Source organism: Festucalex cinctus, chromosome 15 (genome assembly GCF_051991245.1).
Source record: "Festucalex cinctus isolate MCC-2025b chromosome 15, RoL_Fcin_1.0, whole genome shotgun sequence".
Lineage (NCBI taxonomy): Eukaryota > Metazoa > Chordata > Actinopteri > Syngnathiformes > Syngnathidae > Festucalex > Festucalex cinctus.
Genome location: NC_135425.1, coordinates 13,644,169 through 13,661,031, shown reverse-complemented (window position 1 = coordinate 13,661,031; position 16,863 = coordinate 13,644,169). Strand labels below are relative to the sequence as shown.

The following is a 16,863-nucleotide window of genomic DNA, read 5'->3' as shown; positions in this document are numbered from 1 at the left end:
TATCTGTGATAACCATCAATTAAATTTTGCTACTGACCAGGCCAGCAAACGGCTTCTTCCGTAGTGCCAGTGTTTAAAAATAAGATAAGATAAGCATTTTATTTTGTGAAGGTAGTAACTCTTACATGACTAAAATGTTGCCATCTCCTGTGCCGTGTCAACAATGATGAAGCTTGGCAGTGTAGTACTATGGCCAGAAACTTGAAAGTGGCTCTGGGTTTTCACCTAACTGAGCTTTGTCATGTCATGCGCGGAGAAATTCGGTGTAGTGGGAAATTATTAAAGTTAAGTAACAATGAGGTGTAAGATTTACTTGTTTCATTTTACACTTGGGCAGGAACTTCAAAGACCCAGCTATTTGTATACAAACTATTACATTTCTCATATTTTTACATTTAAGGAAATTTGAAATTTATCTATGCCATAATTTTATATGGCCCATATTACCAATGAAATGGACTACAAAAAAAAATGGATGAATGACTGCTGCAGACAATAAACATGGTAATCATTTGTTTACTGAAAAACATATTTAGAACAAAGTGCCATTTTGTGTAAACAGTCTTGGCATTAGGCAGATTATAAAAAGAAATAAAAAAAAAAAAAAGTATGGTACTGTAAAAAGTATGGTACTGTATCACAAAGAGGTAATTAAAGCTTAGTCTTCAATCTGAAGCTACACTGATGGTAATCCTCCGCATATTCACTATTCAGTATGCAGGAAAGGACCAAGCCATGTTGAGTTTAGCAAAAACAAACAAAAAAATTGATTAATTGCCTCCCCTATAATTCCTTGTAGATGCCACAAGATGACACCAAAGCACTACTTTTCCATTGGACAGGGCTACAGATGTGCATTTGCCCTTTTTTTTTTTGTCCTGTCTTGTGATGCTGGCACAATTTAAGATAAAAGTGGGCCTTGTACTGCGATTGGCTGGCAACCAGTCCAGGGTGTCCCCTGCCTACTCCCAGAGCCAGCTGAGATAGGCGCCAGCACCCCCCGTGACCCTTGTGAGGAATAAGAGGTCAAGAAAATGGAAGGATGGATGGATGGATGGATGGATGGATGGATGGATGGATGGACGGTGTGCCTTGTACCTCTACCACTGGATGGCGGCAGCATACCTCACAACAGATAACATTAACTGCTGATGGCAGTAATGAGCCATTAAGCAATAAGCTGCTTTGCTAATTGCCAGTAGACACCACAGAAAATGAACAAGGGAGGAGACTATACATTAAAAGTACAGTTTGTACTTTAGTAGATTGAGTATTTTGAACCGCATTCCTCTGATCCTTCAAGAGGTTGCTATCCGCTACGTTAGCTCAACAGTCAGAGCACTTGGCTTGAGAGCCATTATAATCATTTTGAAGGGACATCAATTAGTCATGTTTTTTCGCTATCCTAATAGCGGAGGATTACAGGAAGGACATCCCTGCTTTCACATTTTTCATGTTGTCAAGAAGTAGTTGCTAGTGTTAGTGTAATATGGTTATACTTTGGTCAGTCACAGCAAACGCCGGCAGCAAAGGGGCGCTGAAGTAATGCGTAACACAATGCAAAACGGCAGCCGACTCAGGCTCGTAAAACAGCAGCGTCTGACTGGGCCAGTCCAGCAGGATGCCCACCCTCTGGGGTCTCGTCGCCAGTCGCAGCAGCACCTTCTCGCCCGCGTGCCAGAAAGAGTACTCACCGTCGTAGTGGGACAGAACCCACGATTGGTCGTTGTGACCCAGCCGGGCCAGATCCCCCGAGCCTTTGCGCTGCAGGCCAACGTAGCAGACGCCCACCTTGAAGGCGGCGCTCTGGCCCACGTCCAGCACCCAGCTGTGGGTGCCGGAGGACAGGGACAGGGAGCCCAAGGCGTTGGGCCAGCAGTCGAAGCGCGCCGGGTCGTAAGGCGGAGGCTGGCGGGGTTTCTTGTGGAGGAAGGTCAGAGTGCAGCGGTCGTCGGAGATCGACAGGTGGGGATTGACGGTGCGTTCGTCAAACTTTAAAGTGGACAAACTGTAAGCTGCAAACACAAAAGAGCTAAAGTTGTACTATAATGTACAACGGGCCACGGTCTGATGTCATTCAAATTTAAGTACATCCATCCAGCCATCCATTTTCTGTACCGCTTATTCTCAAAGGGATTGCGGCTAAGACGGAGCCTATCCAGCCAATGAAAATGTCATAATTCATAATGCACTGGACTAGTGTTAATTTGGTCAACAAAAACTAAACAAAAATATTTTCATCACTGCACATTTTTCACCGGACGAAAACTAGACTAGACTAGACTAAAATCCTCATTAATAAACAACAACTGGGACTAAATTAGTATGCATTTTCGTCGACTAATGAAAACTAGATGAAAATGTAGTTCACTCAATTAAAACTGGACTAAAATCTATGGACATTTTAGTTCATGAACAAAAATGAGATGAAAATTATATGATTTTGTAAAATCTTGTCTGCTCATCTGTCACTGTGACACATTGTCATGTGACACAATCCCTTCAAAATCTGCAGCTAGAGAATGCAACATTCACAAACACATGGGACAGATGAGGTGGATTCACAGTGACAGGTAAAAAAAAAAAAAAAAAAAAAGAAGTAAATTATAGCTAGAACTAGGGATGTAACGATATCCAAACATCACGATACGATAATTATCACGATATTGTGGGCGTGTTGGCGATATTTAAAAAAGATCACACTATTGTAAAAAAGAGAGCACATGCTAAAAAAAAAGCACAATATGGTTGGTGCTTTTGTACATAACAGCAATGCATATAAACCACCTACAATTTCTAATAACAATATTGAGGCACTTACTTGGTAATGCAATCACACGCTGATCACAAGCAAATTAGGTTCCCCTTCATCTGACAATTAGCATAGATTTTAAACATAGAAGGCCAAAACATTCCAAATGAAAATTAAATTGCACGAATAAACTAGCCACTAGAGGGTGCTAGAACTGCACAAATGAAAATCAACCAGACTTTTTTTTTTTTTTAACAGATGTGTACCATTTAAACATGACGACGACAATATTGTGGCAGTTTTGATATCACGATATCACGATATTGCCCTTATCGTGACATCCCTAGCTATAATGTAACATTAAGCCAATGGCTCTAACATTCCAACAATAATGTTAATGAACTGCTAACTAATGAAGCCATAGTAGCCACTTGTTGATATACTTCGTGTGTGAAGTTGTTTTTCATCAAAAGGATGAGAGAAAATTTTATGTGAAATAGTTTTAGATCCGAAATGTTCAACATAATCTGCTGACAAAGAATATCTATGGTAAAATGATTGATCTGACTAAAACTAGACTAAAACGTTGACAGTTTTTGTTGACTAAAATTAGATTAATAAAATTGTTTTCTTGGACTAAATTAAAGACTAAAATGCTAGATTTATAGTCGACTAAATAAAAACGGGATGAGGTTGACTAACTATGATAAAAACAGACAGGCATGACTGAAACCGGACTAAAACTGAGATGAAATTTCAAAATGGTGGCTAAAATTAACACCACACTGGACTGACCATTTGGTCCGTGCAGCATGGCGGTGGCCCACATTCCCCTCAGCAGCTTGCTGTCGCTGCAGCCCGGCCTCATGTTGAGCTGCTCTGTATCGCACGGCTGGCCCACTCCTTCAGCCTGCTCCATTCTGATACGTACAGAAGGGACACAACTTTATCTTTTGGTGCCATGGATTATGGAGGGGTACCTTCACGTTCTCTTGCCTTACCTTTCAGCAATTTCCTGAATGCTCGTCTATAAGTGGAGACAGAGATACAGCATTATCCAATGATTTTCTTATATTATTATTATTATTATTATTATTATTATTATGATTATTTTAAATGCAGATCATGACCCTCACCACCAGCTGTGCATCGGGAGCGTGTGTTAGAGTGTGCACCAGGCTGGAGCGTGTGTGGGTCAGGCTGGCCATGGCCTGGCCCCAGTGAGCCCTCTGGGTGAGGAGGCACTGCTCCACGCGCTCCTCCTCCCGTTGGACCTCCTCCAGGAGGCGCTGCTCCTCCTCCTCTAGGGCCTCGCGGGCGGCGCTGATCCGGGCCACCACCCGTTCCCGGGCCATGCTGGCTGTCAACTACATCAGTACAATGCATGAACAAGGAGGACTTAATTATGTTCAAAATTATTTGCACAATGATGGTCGAGTGGTTAGCACGTCCACCTCCCAGTACTGAGGACTTGGGTTCAAGTCCAGGCTCCGGCCTTCCTGGGTGGAGTTTGCATGTTCTCCCCGTGCCCGCATGGGTCTTCTCCGGGTACTCCGGTCTCCTCCCACATTCCAAAGACATGCATGGCAGGTTAATTGGGAGTTCCAAATTGTCCCTAGGTGTGCTTGTGCGTGTGGATGGTTGTCCGTCTCTGTGTGCCCTGCGATTGGCTGGCAGCCAGTCCAGGGTGTCTCCTGCCTACTGCCCAGAGCCAGCTGAGATAGGCTCCGTGACCCTTGTGAGGAATAAGCAGTCAAGAAAATGTATGGATGGAAGTATTTGCACAATGGCATGCTGTTGGAGTAAAACCATCAAAATGAATGGACTTTCAGATAATTTCAGGGGCTCTGAAGTTGTCATGTTTTGGTTCCGGGTGTTTGGGTTTTGTTTAGTTTTAGGTGTTGTCGTGTTTTGTCCTGTGTTCTCCCCGTGTCTCGTTATCGTTAACCTTGTCTTCCCTTCCCAGTATGTGTGACCAATCAGTGCCCTCAGCCCATTGTGTTTCCCGAGTGTGTCTTGTTAGTGTCTCGTTAGTGTTAGTATATTTACCGTAGTCAGTGTTGTTTTTTTTCACGTGTTGTGGGAGCATTGTCTTGTCTTGTCCTGGTGTGGTGTGGTTGGTAGTGTTTGCTGGCAGGTCAAGTTTCAAAGTCTGTACACGTCTGTCCACGTCTTGTCAAGTCTGTCCTACCAAGTCTGTCCACGTTCTGCCAAGTCTGTCCTGCCAAGTCTGTCCAACCAAGTCTGTCCACGTTCTGCCAAGTCTGTCCTGCCAAGTCTGTCCACGTCCTGCCAGGTTTGTCCTGCCAAGTCTTCTGTCCACATCCTGCCAAGTCTGTCCACGTTCTGCCAAGTCTGTCCTGCGAAGTCTGTCCACGTCCTGCCAGGTCTGTCCTGCCAGTTCTGAACTGCCAAGTCTGTCCACGTCCTGCCAAGTCTGTCCTGCCAAGTCTGTCCACGTCATGCCAAGTCTGTCCACGTAATGCCCAGTCTGTCCACGTTCTGTCCAGTCATAGCAACCAGTCTGCTCACGTTCCTTGATATTTCCTACCCATTCAGCATGTTTTATCCATCCATCCATTTTCTTGACCGCTTATTCCTCACCAGGGTCGCGGGTGGTGCTGGAGCCTATCTCAACTGGCTTTGGGCAGTAAGCGGGGTACACCCTGGACTGGTTGCCAGCCAATCGCAGGGCACAGAGAGACGAACAATCATCCACACTTACAAGCAGACCCAGGGACAATTCGGCAGGTCCAATTAACCTGCCATGCATGTCTTTGGAATGTGGGAGTGCCCGAAGAAGACCCACGCAGGCACGGGGAGCACACAGCATGTTTTAATTCATGAAAAATAATCATTACTAAATAACTCACAAATTTACAAATCAGCCAAGCACAGTAAACAAACCAAATGGTCCAAACTAACTAACTAACTAACTAACTAACTACACAGGTCTGTCTGTCTGTCTATCTATACATCTAGTCAACCAAACCGACCTAACTAACTAACAGTCAGTCCTGACTAACTAACTAACTAACTAACTAACCTAACAGGCTGATTAGTTAGCTAGTCAGGACTGGCTGGTACCTACCTACCTACCTACCTACCTACTAGGGGTGTTAAAAAAAAATCGATTCGGCGATATATCGCGATACTACATCGCGCGATTCTCGAAGCGATTCAATAATCGGCAGAATCGATTTTTTTTTTTTTTTTTTTTTTTTTTTTTTTTTTTTTTTTTTTTAGGATTCACACCTTGAGCATGGAAGAATGTTATATGAACGGCACATTAAGCCTTAATATTTTTATTTTAATGCTGTTCAAACATGAAACAGATTACAACCTCTATAAGACTGAAATTTCAGATAAATAAATAATACATTTTCATATAAATCTTACACTCTACAAGCTTACTGATTAGTATTTTCTAAATATGAATGAAAAAAAATCGCAACAATCGACTTATAAATTCGTATCGGGATTAATCGGTATCGAATCGTGACCATTCGTATCGGGATTAATCGGTATCGAATCGAATCGTGACCTGTGAATCGTGATACGAATCGAATCGTCAGGTACTAGGCAATTCACACCCCTACTACCTACCAACTAATCTGTTCAATAAATTGTAAGTTATGGTTACAGATATTTACTTTTATATTGGCAGATATAATAGATTATTATGGATTACAATACATTTTTTGAAAAAAAAAAATAATTTTGAAAGCTTCGACCGTTCGACATGTCTCCCACCTGAAGCTTTTGCTCCTTGGCTACGAGCGTGTGCTCGATGAACCTTTCCATCCTTTGCGCCTGGATCTGCATTTTCTCACACGCGTCCACCAGTTGATTCTGAGGGAGGGGGTGGGAGAAAAAAAAAAAGAAAGATCTGGAAGATGGAAATCCAACGAGAAAATCCTGTCTTGAGAGAGGAATTAGACAGGGATGATAACATTACAAAAACCTGATAGACATATCATGTCACACACCCTTACGGGGATGTGGTGTTGCGTTATTGGGCCACACATGTATAAACAAATTCCACACAATCCAGTGCCGGCCTCTTGGCTGCTTTGGTATGTGTGCTCACAGTCAATGTCCACATCTTTTGACATTAGGTGTACAAAAGAATTGCAACAAGCAATGTAAAGTCACACCCCTCAAAGAAATGTATTCCTATTTCCTAGATAGAAATGCTTTTAGCACACTTTGTATGTGTTTTGACATATTTAAAACTGTACGGTTTCTAAATAAAGTGAATTCTTTTTTTGCTAAATCAACACAAAAAAAATACAAAATTGATAAAATTGCCCCCCCCAACACCCACACACACACCCACACACACACACACCCACACACCCCCGGACACACACACACCGGTACACGCCTTGACAGCCCCCCCCTTTGCACGTCACTGCCACAAGTGTTTTTCAAACAAATTATTCACTGAAATTCATTTCGACACAAGACGGCTGTTCCAGTTTCATTTGACTTATATTTGTGGCCTTTTCAAACGATTTCTTCTCTTCTTTTTTTATTTATTTATTTTTTAACTGTAATTGTGTAATATGTAATTAAGTAGCCCTACTAGGTTACCGTTGATAAACTATGAGTTGCGATTTACGTACATCAAGTGGAGACCGTATACTTTAGTTAGAAGAAGTCGCAGAAGATGGAAGAGCAAAGGACGAAGAACTCACCCGGACTGCGGTGACTCTGTCGGCCAGTGGGGTCACGCTGTGTCCGCGGCAGGGGCCTTCTTTGGCGCAGTGGGAGCAAATCAGCTTCAACTCGGTCCCGCAGAACCAGTCCAGCTCGCACTCATGCTCCACGCACGTCTCGCTCTCTCCGGAGAAGATTCCGGACTCGGTGTCGGAGGTGGTGGCCATTACGGCGGTGGCAGCAGGTGCCGTCGGCGCTCCGCCTGCCTTCTCCCCCGATGCTATGGCGGCGGAGGTGTCCCCTCCGAGCGCAGCGAAGATGGGCTGCTTCGTGGGGCTCATCTTCCCGCTTTTTACCGCCGTGGAAGTTTCCAAGCCGTCTTTCGGTGCGGTTAAATCGGTCAGCTCCTCGGTCATCATGGCAGCAGGTGCACCGGAGGGACTCAGCTGAGTCTGCGCTGTAACGCAGGTGTAACAGGTGAGCGGTACCCGGAAGTACTGGAGACACAAGTCAGCGCGGTTGTGTTTGTACAGCTTATGTTAAAGTCCAAGCTGTAAAAAACTTTTAACAAAAGAGTAACCTAATTTGATATTGGTCATGATGAGGGCTAAAACAACTTGTATGTATCTAGTAGGTCAATAATGTATATTTGTAGTTTATTAGCTTGTAGTGACCTCTAGAAAGTTAGGAAAAAATAGCCATATACATTAGTTTCACCACATAAAATTAGATAACGGTATATATATATATAATGTGTTTTGTCGCAGAAAAAAAAAGTCTCAAAACTCTCAAGACTATCTTCCAAGACTGAAAAGGAAAGCGGCCATTTTGTTTTGAAGCAGCCATTATGGGAGACTTCCTGGGTTGGTTGTCCCCTTGGACAGCTCTGGGAAAAAAAAAAAAAGTGTCCCTCCACACCAGTTCTCGGTTCCAGAATTTTTAAATTAGTCTTACAATATTATCTTTAACTGCATCATGCTGTAACAGAGAACTATTAAGCTTCCAGTAGGCATTTCTACATATTTTAAGAGTCGTTAGAGTACAAAGGAATAGAAATTGAGACTGCATTATGATCAGTTAAAGGAGTTGTAATGATATCAACTGAGATTGGGTTTACGTTCATATTTTGAGAAATAAGCCAAAAGTCAATATGTGACAACCTGGTGGCATTTCTATTACTCCAAGTGAACTCCTTCAGATTTGGGTTATTATTCCTCCATATATCAACCAAGTTAAATGCTTGCATGAATATCTTCAACCTATTATTAACAGCAGATTGGTCACATGGAGGCCAACAGTCCAAATCATGGTCCAATATCATATTGAAGTCTCCACCCATCACTATGCTAGAATTTGGAAATTTGTCAAACAAGTTCTTAATATAATTTTCTAATTCCTCAAGTTCATTATTTTCAGAATTTGAGTTATATCCATACAAATTAACCATTAATACAATATTTCCAGTGCTGATTAATATTACCTGTAGTAAGAAATGACCTGCTTTATCGCACATGGTGTGTAAAACGCTACCAGAAAACAGGTGTTTCATTGTAGCAACCCCAGCAGAATATGCAGAACCATGAGCAAACCATAAGTTGTTACCCCACTGAGTTTTCCACAACCGCATGTCATCAGTAGTCGAGTGTGTCTCTTGAAAAAAACAAAAATCAAATCTATGCTGTTTAGCAAACAAAAAAATCGCTTTACGCTTTACAACATTTCTTTCTGGCATTGAGAGTAACAATAGACAAAGACGTATTAACAACAACAAACAAACAAAAACAAGTTAAGATTTAGAGTGCTAGAACAATAACCCTGTTGTTTGGGACCGCACCATTTAAACATCACTATTAATTAAGTCAGTGGAACACAACAATAGAAATAGACTTTAAATTCTGTCAACGGATTCTTCATCAGTTATTTTAGTCTAACTAAAAAACAAAATTCCCTACTAACAAAAGTAATATTATCCACTTACATAAAAGAAACCTTTACTCTATAAAAATATAACTAATCCGAGTGGCAAAAAGACAAATAACAAAAGTATGTGCTTCCAAAAGTGACCTTGTATCCAACAAAAAGAAGCATTCCTACTAGGGAAAAATAAATAAATAATAATAGATAAATAATAATAAATAAATAGAAAAGTAGATTCTTTTGCAGCCTTCCAAACAGCATCTCGGTGAATTCTTGATGTGAACTGAAGAATAATTCCTCGAGGTCTGGATTCATCATTTTTCAGCTGGCCTAGACGATGCACTGTGCCGATGACATCACGAATTTTGCACAGCACCGAAAACCTGCGTCAAGGCTGCTTTGAACCACAACGTCACGCATCGTGACGTCAGTCGCTGATTTGTGGCGTTAACGTGTACCAAAAATAAAAGACGTGAAGCGACTGACAAATCCCACCCAGTTTATCACCCGCGAAAATGGATGGGATCGGTCACGAGAGTGATGACGTAACACAAAAATAGGCGTTCTTAAGCTGTGGTCCCTGCCCATTGGACAAAAAGCGGGAAGTGACTGTTTTGAGAAAACATAACGGTCATTTGGATTGGTTAGTCGGATAAGCGTTTGCTTTCGCTCCGCCCCCATGTAGAGCTCGCCCTCCTTCCCTGCGCCAACAGCCGTGTGGTGTCACCGAGGCCGGGCTGACACCGGAGAGAGCCGGAGTGCCGCCTGACGTCGAGCCACTGAACCCGAACGGCATCACAACGGGTCTTTAGGGGGTTGCCTCCCCCGCCGAAGACGCTTGACTCCGGTTTGGATCTCACGCCTCGCTGTTTTCCCGATGTCGGACTTTAAGCTGGGGATCGTACGGCTCGGCCGTGTGGCCGGGAAGGTGAGCAGCCATCCTAGGGTTGCCATGTGCGGCCGGGGGAGGGCCCGCGGGAGCTCAAAATGGGTATGAATTAGCCATTTGGGGGGGGGGTTAATAAAGCTTTGGTGTAATTCCCCGATTTGTTATCTTTTAATGTTACTAATTTAGCGTCGTTTGAACGCATTTAGAGAAAGAGGCGGTGGGTCGTCTTTGCTAATACCGCCGCCACCACCACGCACACAAGATGCTAATGCTAACTAGCATTAGCGGGGGTTGTCGGCATTTTGGCTATTGTCTAATTGTTGTTGCCAAAATAGCACATTTCGCTCGGCGTGCTTTTGCACAACGCAGTTGCCGAGCCAAGCGTTTTTTCTTGCCCGCCGCGAGTCATATTACGGACACGACGGCAAGCAGTTGAACGAACATGGCCACGCTAGCGCCGACATTTGGATTACAAGACGAGGAAGCCATTGCCCAGACGCGGTCTCATATCTTCGTTTACACTTGACATAAAGTCGATTAAATGAGACAAAATTAACCCCCTTCCATCAATTATTTCCAATTTGTAAATTATTTCTAGTCGATAGTTGCGTGCTAGTTATGAAACACATTCAAGGTTGGAACGTTGTTTAGTCAAATCGCCGGTAAGCGGGTATCATCGTGTACTCTTGAGCTGTCATGTCGCGTGTTTCCATCCGTGTGTCATGCGGATGACGCCGTGCTTCCAACAGTCATGCCCGGGGAGGGCGGGGATCCCTTGGGTACAAATCACGTGGAGTCCCCCCACCCACCTGAGGGACCCCGGTGAGAAGATGGAACGTGACTAGCAGTCTGTGGACATGTTAATATTCCTCCATGTTGCAAAATGTGACTGCCAAAATGTCACTGGGCACTATCAGATATACATTAATATTGTTTAAAACATACATATTGGGGCAACATAAAAGCACGGATGTAGACCATGATGTTGCTGAATTTATATAACACTTTTAAACATCCACCATAGCTGAAACAAAGTGGTGCAAGTAAATAAAACAGGAACAAATAAGGGGGATAGACAAATTGGCACATAATAGGCATTTTTGATTAATTTTGACATCTACCTTTAAAGAAAAATAAATCAAAATAATGACAAAGCCATTCATGCTACTCTTAAACGCGATGGTCAAATACATATATTCTACTGTGTCATAATGGGGCCTTCCACAGTAAGATGACAGGCGCTAGCCATCAGCTAGCACCCAAGCTAACAAGCTAGTGCTTAAATACAAACAAAGGCACTCAATTTATTTGATAGTGGGGGAAGTGGGACTTATTCTTCAGTAGATGACATATGTCCTCTGTTGGGTTTATATGTGTACTTTACGTGAATCCACACCAATTTGGATGGGTTCCTTAGGCCTTTCCTAAGGTTTAATGGTAACCAGGAGTGACCTCATGATGGAAATCACTATACAGTATTGTTGAATTAGTAATTGTCTATCAGTGTACCTAATGAAGTGTCCAATGTGTCTCTTGCAGACAAAATACACACTAATTGATGAGCAGGATATCCCTCTTGTGGAAAACTATGCCTTTGAGGTAGGGACTGACAAAGTAGCTTTTTTTTTTCCATCCTTACCTTTGTCCCCCTGGTGTTAAAATTGTGTGATGTCCTTTCAGGCACGCATGGAGGTTGATGCCGACGGTAACGGTGCAAAGATCTTTGCCTACGCTTTCGATATTGGCAAAGGTCGCTGGGCGGGAAGACCGCTGCACGAGCTGCTCTGGTGAGTCTTGCGCTCTACTGGGAATCACCCGTTGACTAAACTGGAAACAGATCCTGCTGTTGTATCGCCAATTAAGTGATTAACCACCTTTTGGATGACACGCCTGCTTGCACATATTGTCTTTTCTTTTGTGAAACGTGTCACTCCTTCTCTGGTTACATCAGGGAGAAGCACAGAGGAGGCATCGCCCCAAGTTTCCAGGTCATCCACATCAACTCTGTGACAGTCGACAACAGGCTAGACAACCTACGACTGGTCCCTGTCGGCTGGAGTCCCAAGCCGGAAGAGATTTCCAGCAAGCAAAGGCAAGGCTGGGAATTTACAATTAGCAACTATGATCTACATGTGCCGCTAAGGTGTTACAGTATGTCATCATTGTTGTGGTGCAGTGATTGTCATGTAGTTGAGGTGCACCCCGGACTGGTTGCCTGAAAATCGCTAGGCACATTTATAATACATACATACAATAAAACATATCGCCACCCTCCTTAAATTATAACCTACCCTAATAGTCTAGCTCTTGTCTTTTTTCTTTTCTGTTTCAGAAAACAAAATACTGATTACATGTATTAATCTAATTTCAGGGATAGAATTAAGAAATCTCTTTAGATAAGGACATTTTAGCAGAGGTGACCACTGACCAGCATCCTTAAATGTTTAAGGAATAAAAAAAATCAAATAAAAAAAAAAAAATATATATATATATATATATTTAAATATATATATTTAAATATGCCAGAACATTATTTTAAGAGGGTGATTGTAATCTATATTAACCCTACAATGATACAGAATAGAAAATGAAAATTGCCGTGATCTGAAAGAATCTGTGCTAACCTGAATCGGTCCCTGGCGGGGAAAAAAAAGTGAGACACAAACCTGTGTCGCTTTTGTAACTGGGGGGGGGGAGCCAAGATATGAAGATTTCTACAGCAAGAGTCCTCCAACTGTGTGTCACGTGTCGTTTTATACATGGTGTTTTTGTCATACATTTTGTTCTTCCTCAACCTTCCCCAGGGAGCAGTCACTGTACTGGCTGGCCATCCAGCAGGTTCCGGCCGACCCGGTGGAGGAGCAGTACCTGGAACTGAGCCGCACGCGCTACTACAATGCCAATGGCGAGCTGGTGGAGGAAGAGGAGTGCTCGTGCACGTACTACGAGTGCCACTACCCACCGTGTTCGCTTATCGAGAGGCGGGTGAGTCTCGATGAAGATAAATGTCCTATCTTCCAATTTATTGGGCTGATTTCATTGGTTTTCCTAGTCACAATTTCAACTGACCATTTACTGGCCAGAAATTAGTCTTTACCGCTTGTAATATTCCAATATAATGATGTCATGGTGCAAAAAAGGAAAAATTTGACTATTTGAACATACACCAGCGTGTTTTGCACACTAATTTTCCCTTTGTAAATATTTTTCTTTTTAGTTTAAAACTGCTTTCTTTAGCCAGGATCATACCGTGGTCAAAGGTAGCACACACCAGGGTTGATTTTTCTGCCAAATATTTTGTGTATATTATGTATTTGTTGGTGCCATAGACCTTTGCTAGCTGAGGTCAGCCACACTCTTTTTAGCTAGCCAGCTGTCCAGCTCTCGTTGTCACCGCCCCTCTCCAGTCATTGCTTCAGTTTTTGCCTGAATCGGGATATAACTTCAAAATTCAATCACAATTTGAATTATTACACTCCACAATTACAAAATCAGCATAATTTTAATAAAAGATTATTAATACAATTTTTGTTAGTTTAAATGTATATATTTGCACCTTTTTTTAAATTATTATTATTATTATTATTATTAGTAGTAGTAGTAGTAGTTTAATACATTTTGTTCTTTGAAAATAATTTTTATTTGTCTTAATATTTTTTATTTGGTTGTTAGGTTTAAACATTTTTCTTGTTTTGTACCAAAAAATAAATGATCCTCCTACTGCACAGTGCACATGCTGCGTTCCAACTTCAAATTTTTTGCCAACATAAAAAAATATATATCAGAAAATGTTTGATCCAAAAGGAAGTTCATAATTAGTGGGGGGTTTTTAATTGGTCTTAATATTTTTAAATGTGTAAACATTTTCTTGTTTTTTACCAAAAAATAAATGATCGTCCTACTGCACAAGTTTCACTCCAACTTCAAGTTTTTGCCAACATCAATAACAAATGAAAATATATTATTATAAATTCTGGTTGATCCAAGAGGAACTTACATAATTATAGTGTTTCTATTTTTTTAAATTGGTCTTAATATTTTTAAATGCTGAAACATTTTCTTGTTTCGTACCAAAAAATAAATGTTTGATTAATCGTGATTTCAGTTATTGCCAAAAATAATCGGGATTATTATTATTATTTTTTTTAGCTGCCCTAGCTTAACACAAATAGCAAGTATCGAACTCAAGAGGTTGCCGTCTTTTTTTTGTTTTGTTAAATTTATTTATTTATTTATTTATTTTTTTGCCCCTCAGTGCAAAATGTTCTAAAACTTTGAGTGACCCTCTCCTGTCTTCCACAGCTGCGGGAGTTCAACATCTGCGGCCGCTGTCAGGTGGCGCGCTACTGTGGCTCGCAGTGCCAGCAGAGGGACTGGCCCGCCCACAAGAAGCAGTGTCGGGAGCGCAAGCGGGCCCTGGCACTGGAGTCGGAACCGGAGCGGTGATTGGAAAAAGGGAAGAGGGGGAAAAAAGGCGTTTTGCTATGCGGGTTCAGGGCACGGGGAAGGCGAGAGACTAAAACCACGGAGACAATGAAGGGTGCTCGCCTTGCTGGTGGATTGGAAGTAGGTGATTAACGGACATCGGCGTACACTTCCACAACTGTTTAATTCCCCTCGCTTCTCACATGGACGACAGGGAAAGTTTTTTTTTGTTTTTTTTTCCTCGTCTTTCGAGGGTTGGCAACACCCTCCGAACTCGACCTGCTGCTAATCGTTTCGCACGCGAGAGGTAACGACTCGTCTTGCAGACCAACTGGACCACGCTTGGATACGGACGCCGTCTTCTGTTCGGATTGGATCACACTAACAGTATTTTCTGCGCGTGCGTTGTATGTTCTGCCAAGGACTCTGTGGTCATGTGTGTGCGCATCTTCCAAAAGGGGCCATATTCCAATTCAGTTTTATATTGAATCCATTTAGACGTTTTCACTGTTTTGTAATAAAGTAGCTGCCAAACTGTGGCTTTTTTTTTTTTTTTTTTTCAAATCTTCCTTTTGCAGACAGTACAAATTTCAATCATTTAACTCTCAAAACTCCAAAATTTATGAACATCTCTGGTTAATTTAATATGTTTAAGAAATTATTGGTAAAGCAGGGTGTTCCGAAAAAATTGACATCTTTGAACATTGCCTAATAACGAAATTGCCCAAGTCATTTTTCAATGTTTTGGCAAACCAAGAAAAAAAAAAAACATTTTTAACAAACGAGAAGAGTCCAGTTTGCTTGATTTAAAAATCTGCACAAGGCAAAAAAAACTTTTTATTTAGTAAGCACATTGGTACTTTTTATTGATATTGTGACAAAAAGTGAAAAATGACTTGGGCAATTGTGCTATTCAGCTAAAGACATTAAATATCAGAGTAACTTATATCAGAATCGAGTTCAGAACAGATATTTGGTATGCACACACCGCCTGTGACATGACGTCTTCCGTTTTGCCTTCCACTTTTTTGGTCAGATTTTTTTTGTCTAAATCTGCTTTCCAGTTGGTGTATTTTTTTTATTATTATTATTAAATTACCAGTGAAATGCTCGCCGCGCACTGTTTTGACTGCGTTTGAGTGTTTAAGATCACAAAAGGCCTTTTCATTGCTAGTGAATGCCATCCAATTAAGAGTTTTTACACATAATCGAAATTTCATCTAATTTGAGAAGTCAGATTTTTTTGGTACACCCTTTTTTTTTTTCTTTTTTTTTTTTGGTTACTGTCCAATGAAAATGGCATTTTTCTGTGTATCTGAGACTAGTGAGATGGATGCTTTTCATTGGGAAGTAACAGTTTGGTACGTTTGGCATCGCTAATTAACGACAAGAAACAGTGTTCGGTTAAAATGATGAACACAGTTTTTCAAGGTTCAAGTCCCTCCATCGGTATTGTTGCGCGTGTATGTGTCTGTTTTGTTTGTTTTTTCCCCACCCCACCTCTCCCGAAGAAATTCTATCAAAGGAGCTGTATTTATTTAAAGTATTTGTGAAAACCTATTTACTGATGGTGATATTTGAAGGCAAACTGAAGTGGACAGACAGCATGAGAGATTTTCCTTTATTTTGGAATCGTTTTGGGTGTTAGGGTGGGGTACTACTTGATTGTTTTGTTTTGTTTTCACACCCCTGTCAGGTTTTCTCCACAAAAACACTGTTCACTGAAATCTTCCGCAATGTTTGTTTAAAAACTTGAACTTGGTTTGCTTTCAGAGACTTTTCACAAAGTCAACCACCTCCTTCATTGTTGTCAACCTTCCTCCTTTACCCCATAATGCACCTGCTTAGCGTGTCTTCGGTAACGAGTTGCAGACACTTGGAGCACGTGTCCCACGTTGACATGCGACTCATTGATTGTGTATTTTATATTATGTATGCGTGAACGGGTTTTCACCACTGCACTAAAACTCTGCTCCCATGTTTGCGCGTTTGTCCGAGACGGGGTGTGATTTCAACTACCCCCTGCACCCTTTTTTTTTTTTTTTTTTTTAAATTTTGTTATGAACATGAATCACTTAGAAATTAAGAGCTACAATATGTGAATAGAGTTCGGCGATAACACAGTTGCTTTTCCTATGTAAAATGATGGTAAAATAAAAAATTAACTTAATCTGTTTTTTTTTTCGATTTGTTGGTGTCTATGATGTTTGCATACAAA

At 41.5% G+C, this 16,863-nt stretch overlaps 2 protein-coding genes across 3 annotated transcripts; one reads left to right on the top strand and one right to left on the bottom strand.

Annotated features, from left to right (window-relative positions):
- Window positions 1-498: 498 nt before the first annotated feature.
- Window positions 499-10,944, bottom strand: bspry (B-box and SPRY domain containing). Of its 2 annotated transcripts, XM_077498609.1 has the most exons (7): window positions 9,393-10,944; window positions 7,453-7,871; window positions 6,506-6,604; window positions 3,889-4,119; window positions 3,754-3,779; window positions 3,548-3,672; window positions 499-2,015 (listed from the first exon to the last, which is right to left on the bottom strand). In XM_077498609.1, exons 2-7 carry the CDS (start codon window positions 7,831-7,833, stop codon window positions 1,480-1,482), a joined length of 1,398 nt encoding a protein of 465 aa, XP_077354735.1. In that variant the 5' UTR covers window positions 7,834-7,871; window positions 9,393-10,944; the 3' UTR covers window positions 499-1,479. The 2 variants fall into 2 exon arrangements, with proteins under 2 accessions (XP_077354735.1, XP_077354734.1); XM_077498608.1 differs by having other exon boundaries at window positions 7,453-10,944.
- On the top strand, window positions 7,216-16,815 carry zmynd19 (zinc finger, MYND-type containing 19). Its single transcript, XM_077498615.1, has 7 exons — window positions 7,216-7,891; window positions 10,017-10,259; window positions 11,760-11,819; window positions 11,901-12,007; window positions 12,172-12,312; window positions 13,025-13,205; window positions 14,523-16,815. The coding sequence occupies exons 2-7, from the start codon at window positions 10,209-10,211 to the stop codon at window positions 14,664-14,666; spliced, it is 684 nt and encodes a 227-aa protein (XP_077354741.1). The 5' UTR covers window positions 7,216-7,891; window positions 10,017-10,208; the 3' UTR covers window positions 14,667-16,815.
- The last annotated feature ends 48 nt before the right edge of the window (window positions 16,816-16,863 follow it).

What these genes read in the sequence shown, in the direction of transcription:
- bspry (XM_077498608.1), bottom strand. Translation starts at nt 7,833, where the DNA reads ATGATGACCGAGGAGCTGACCGATTTAACCGCACCGAAAGACGGCTTG. An exon ending in CTCCCGATGCACAGCTGGTG is followed by an intron (nt 3,780 to 3,888) that starts GTGAGGGTCATG and finishes CTCCACTTATAG; the next exon opens with ACGAGCATTCAGGAAATTGC. An exon ending in CATGCTGCACGGACCAAATG is followed by an intron (nt 2,016 to 3,547) that starts GTCAGTCCAGTG and finishes TTGTGTTTGCAG; the next exon opens with CTTACAGTTTGTCCACTTTA.
- zmynd19 (XM_077498615.1), top strand. Translation starts at nt 10,209, where the DNA reads ATGTCGGACTTTAAGCTGGGGATCGTACGGCTCGGCCGTGTGGCCGGG. An exon ending in TCGGCCGTGTGGCCGGGAAG is followed by an intron (nt 10,260 to 11,759) that starts GTGAGCAGCCAT and finishes TGTCTCTTGCAG; the next exon opens with ACAAAATACACACTAATTGA. An exon ending in CCGCTGCACGAGCTGCTCTG is followed by an intron (nt 12,008 to 12,171) that starts GTGAGTCTTGCG and finishes TGGTTACATCAG; the next exon opens with GGAGAAGCACAGAGGAGGCA.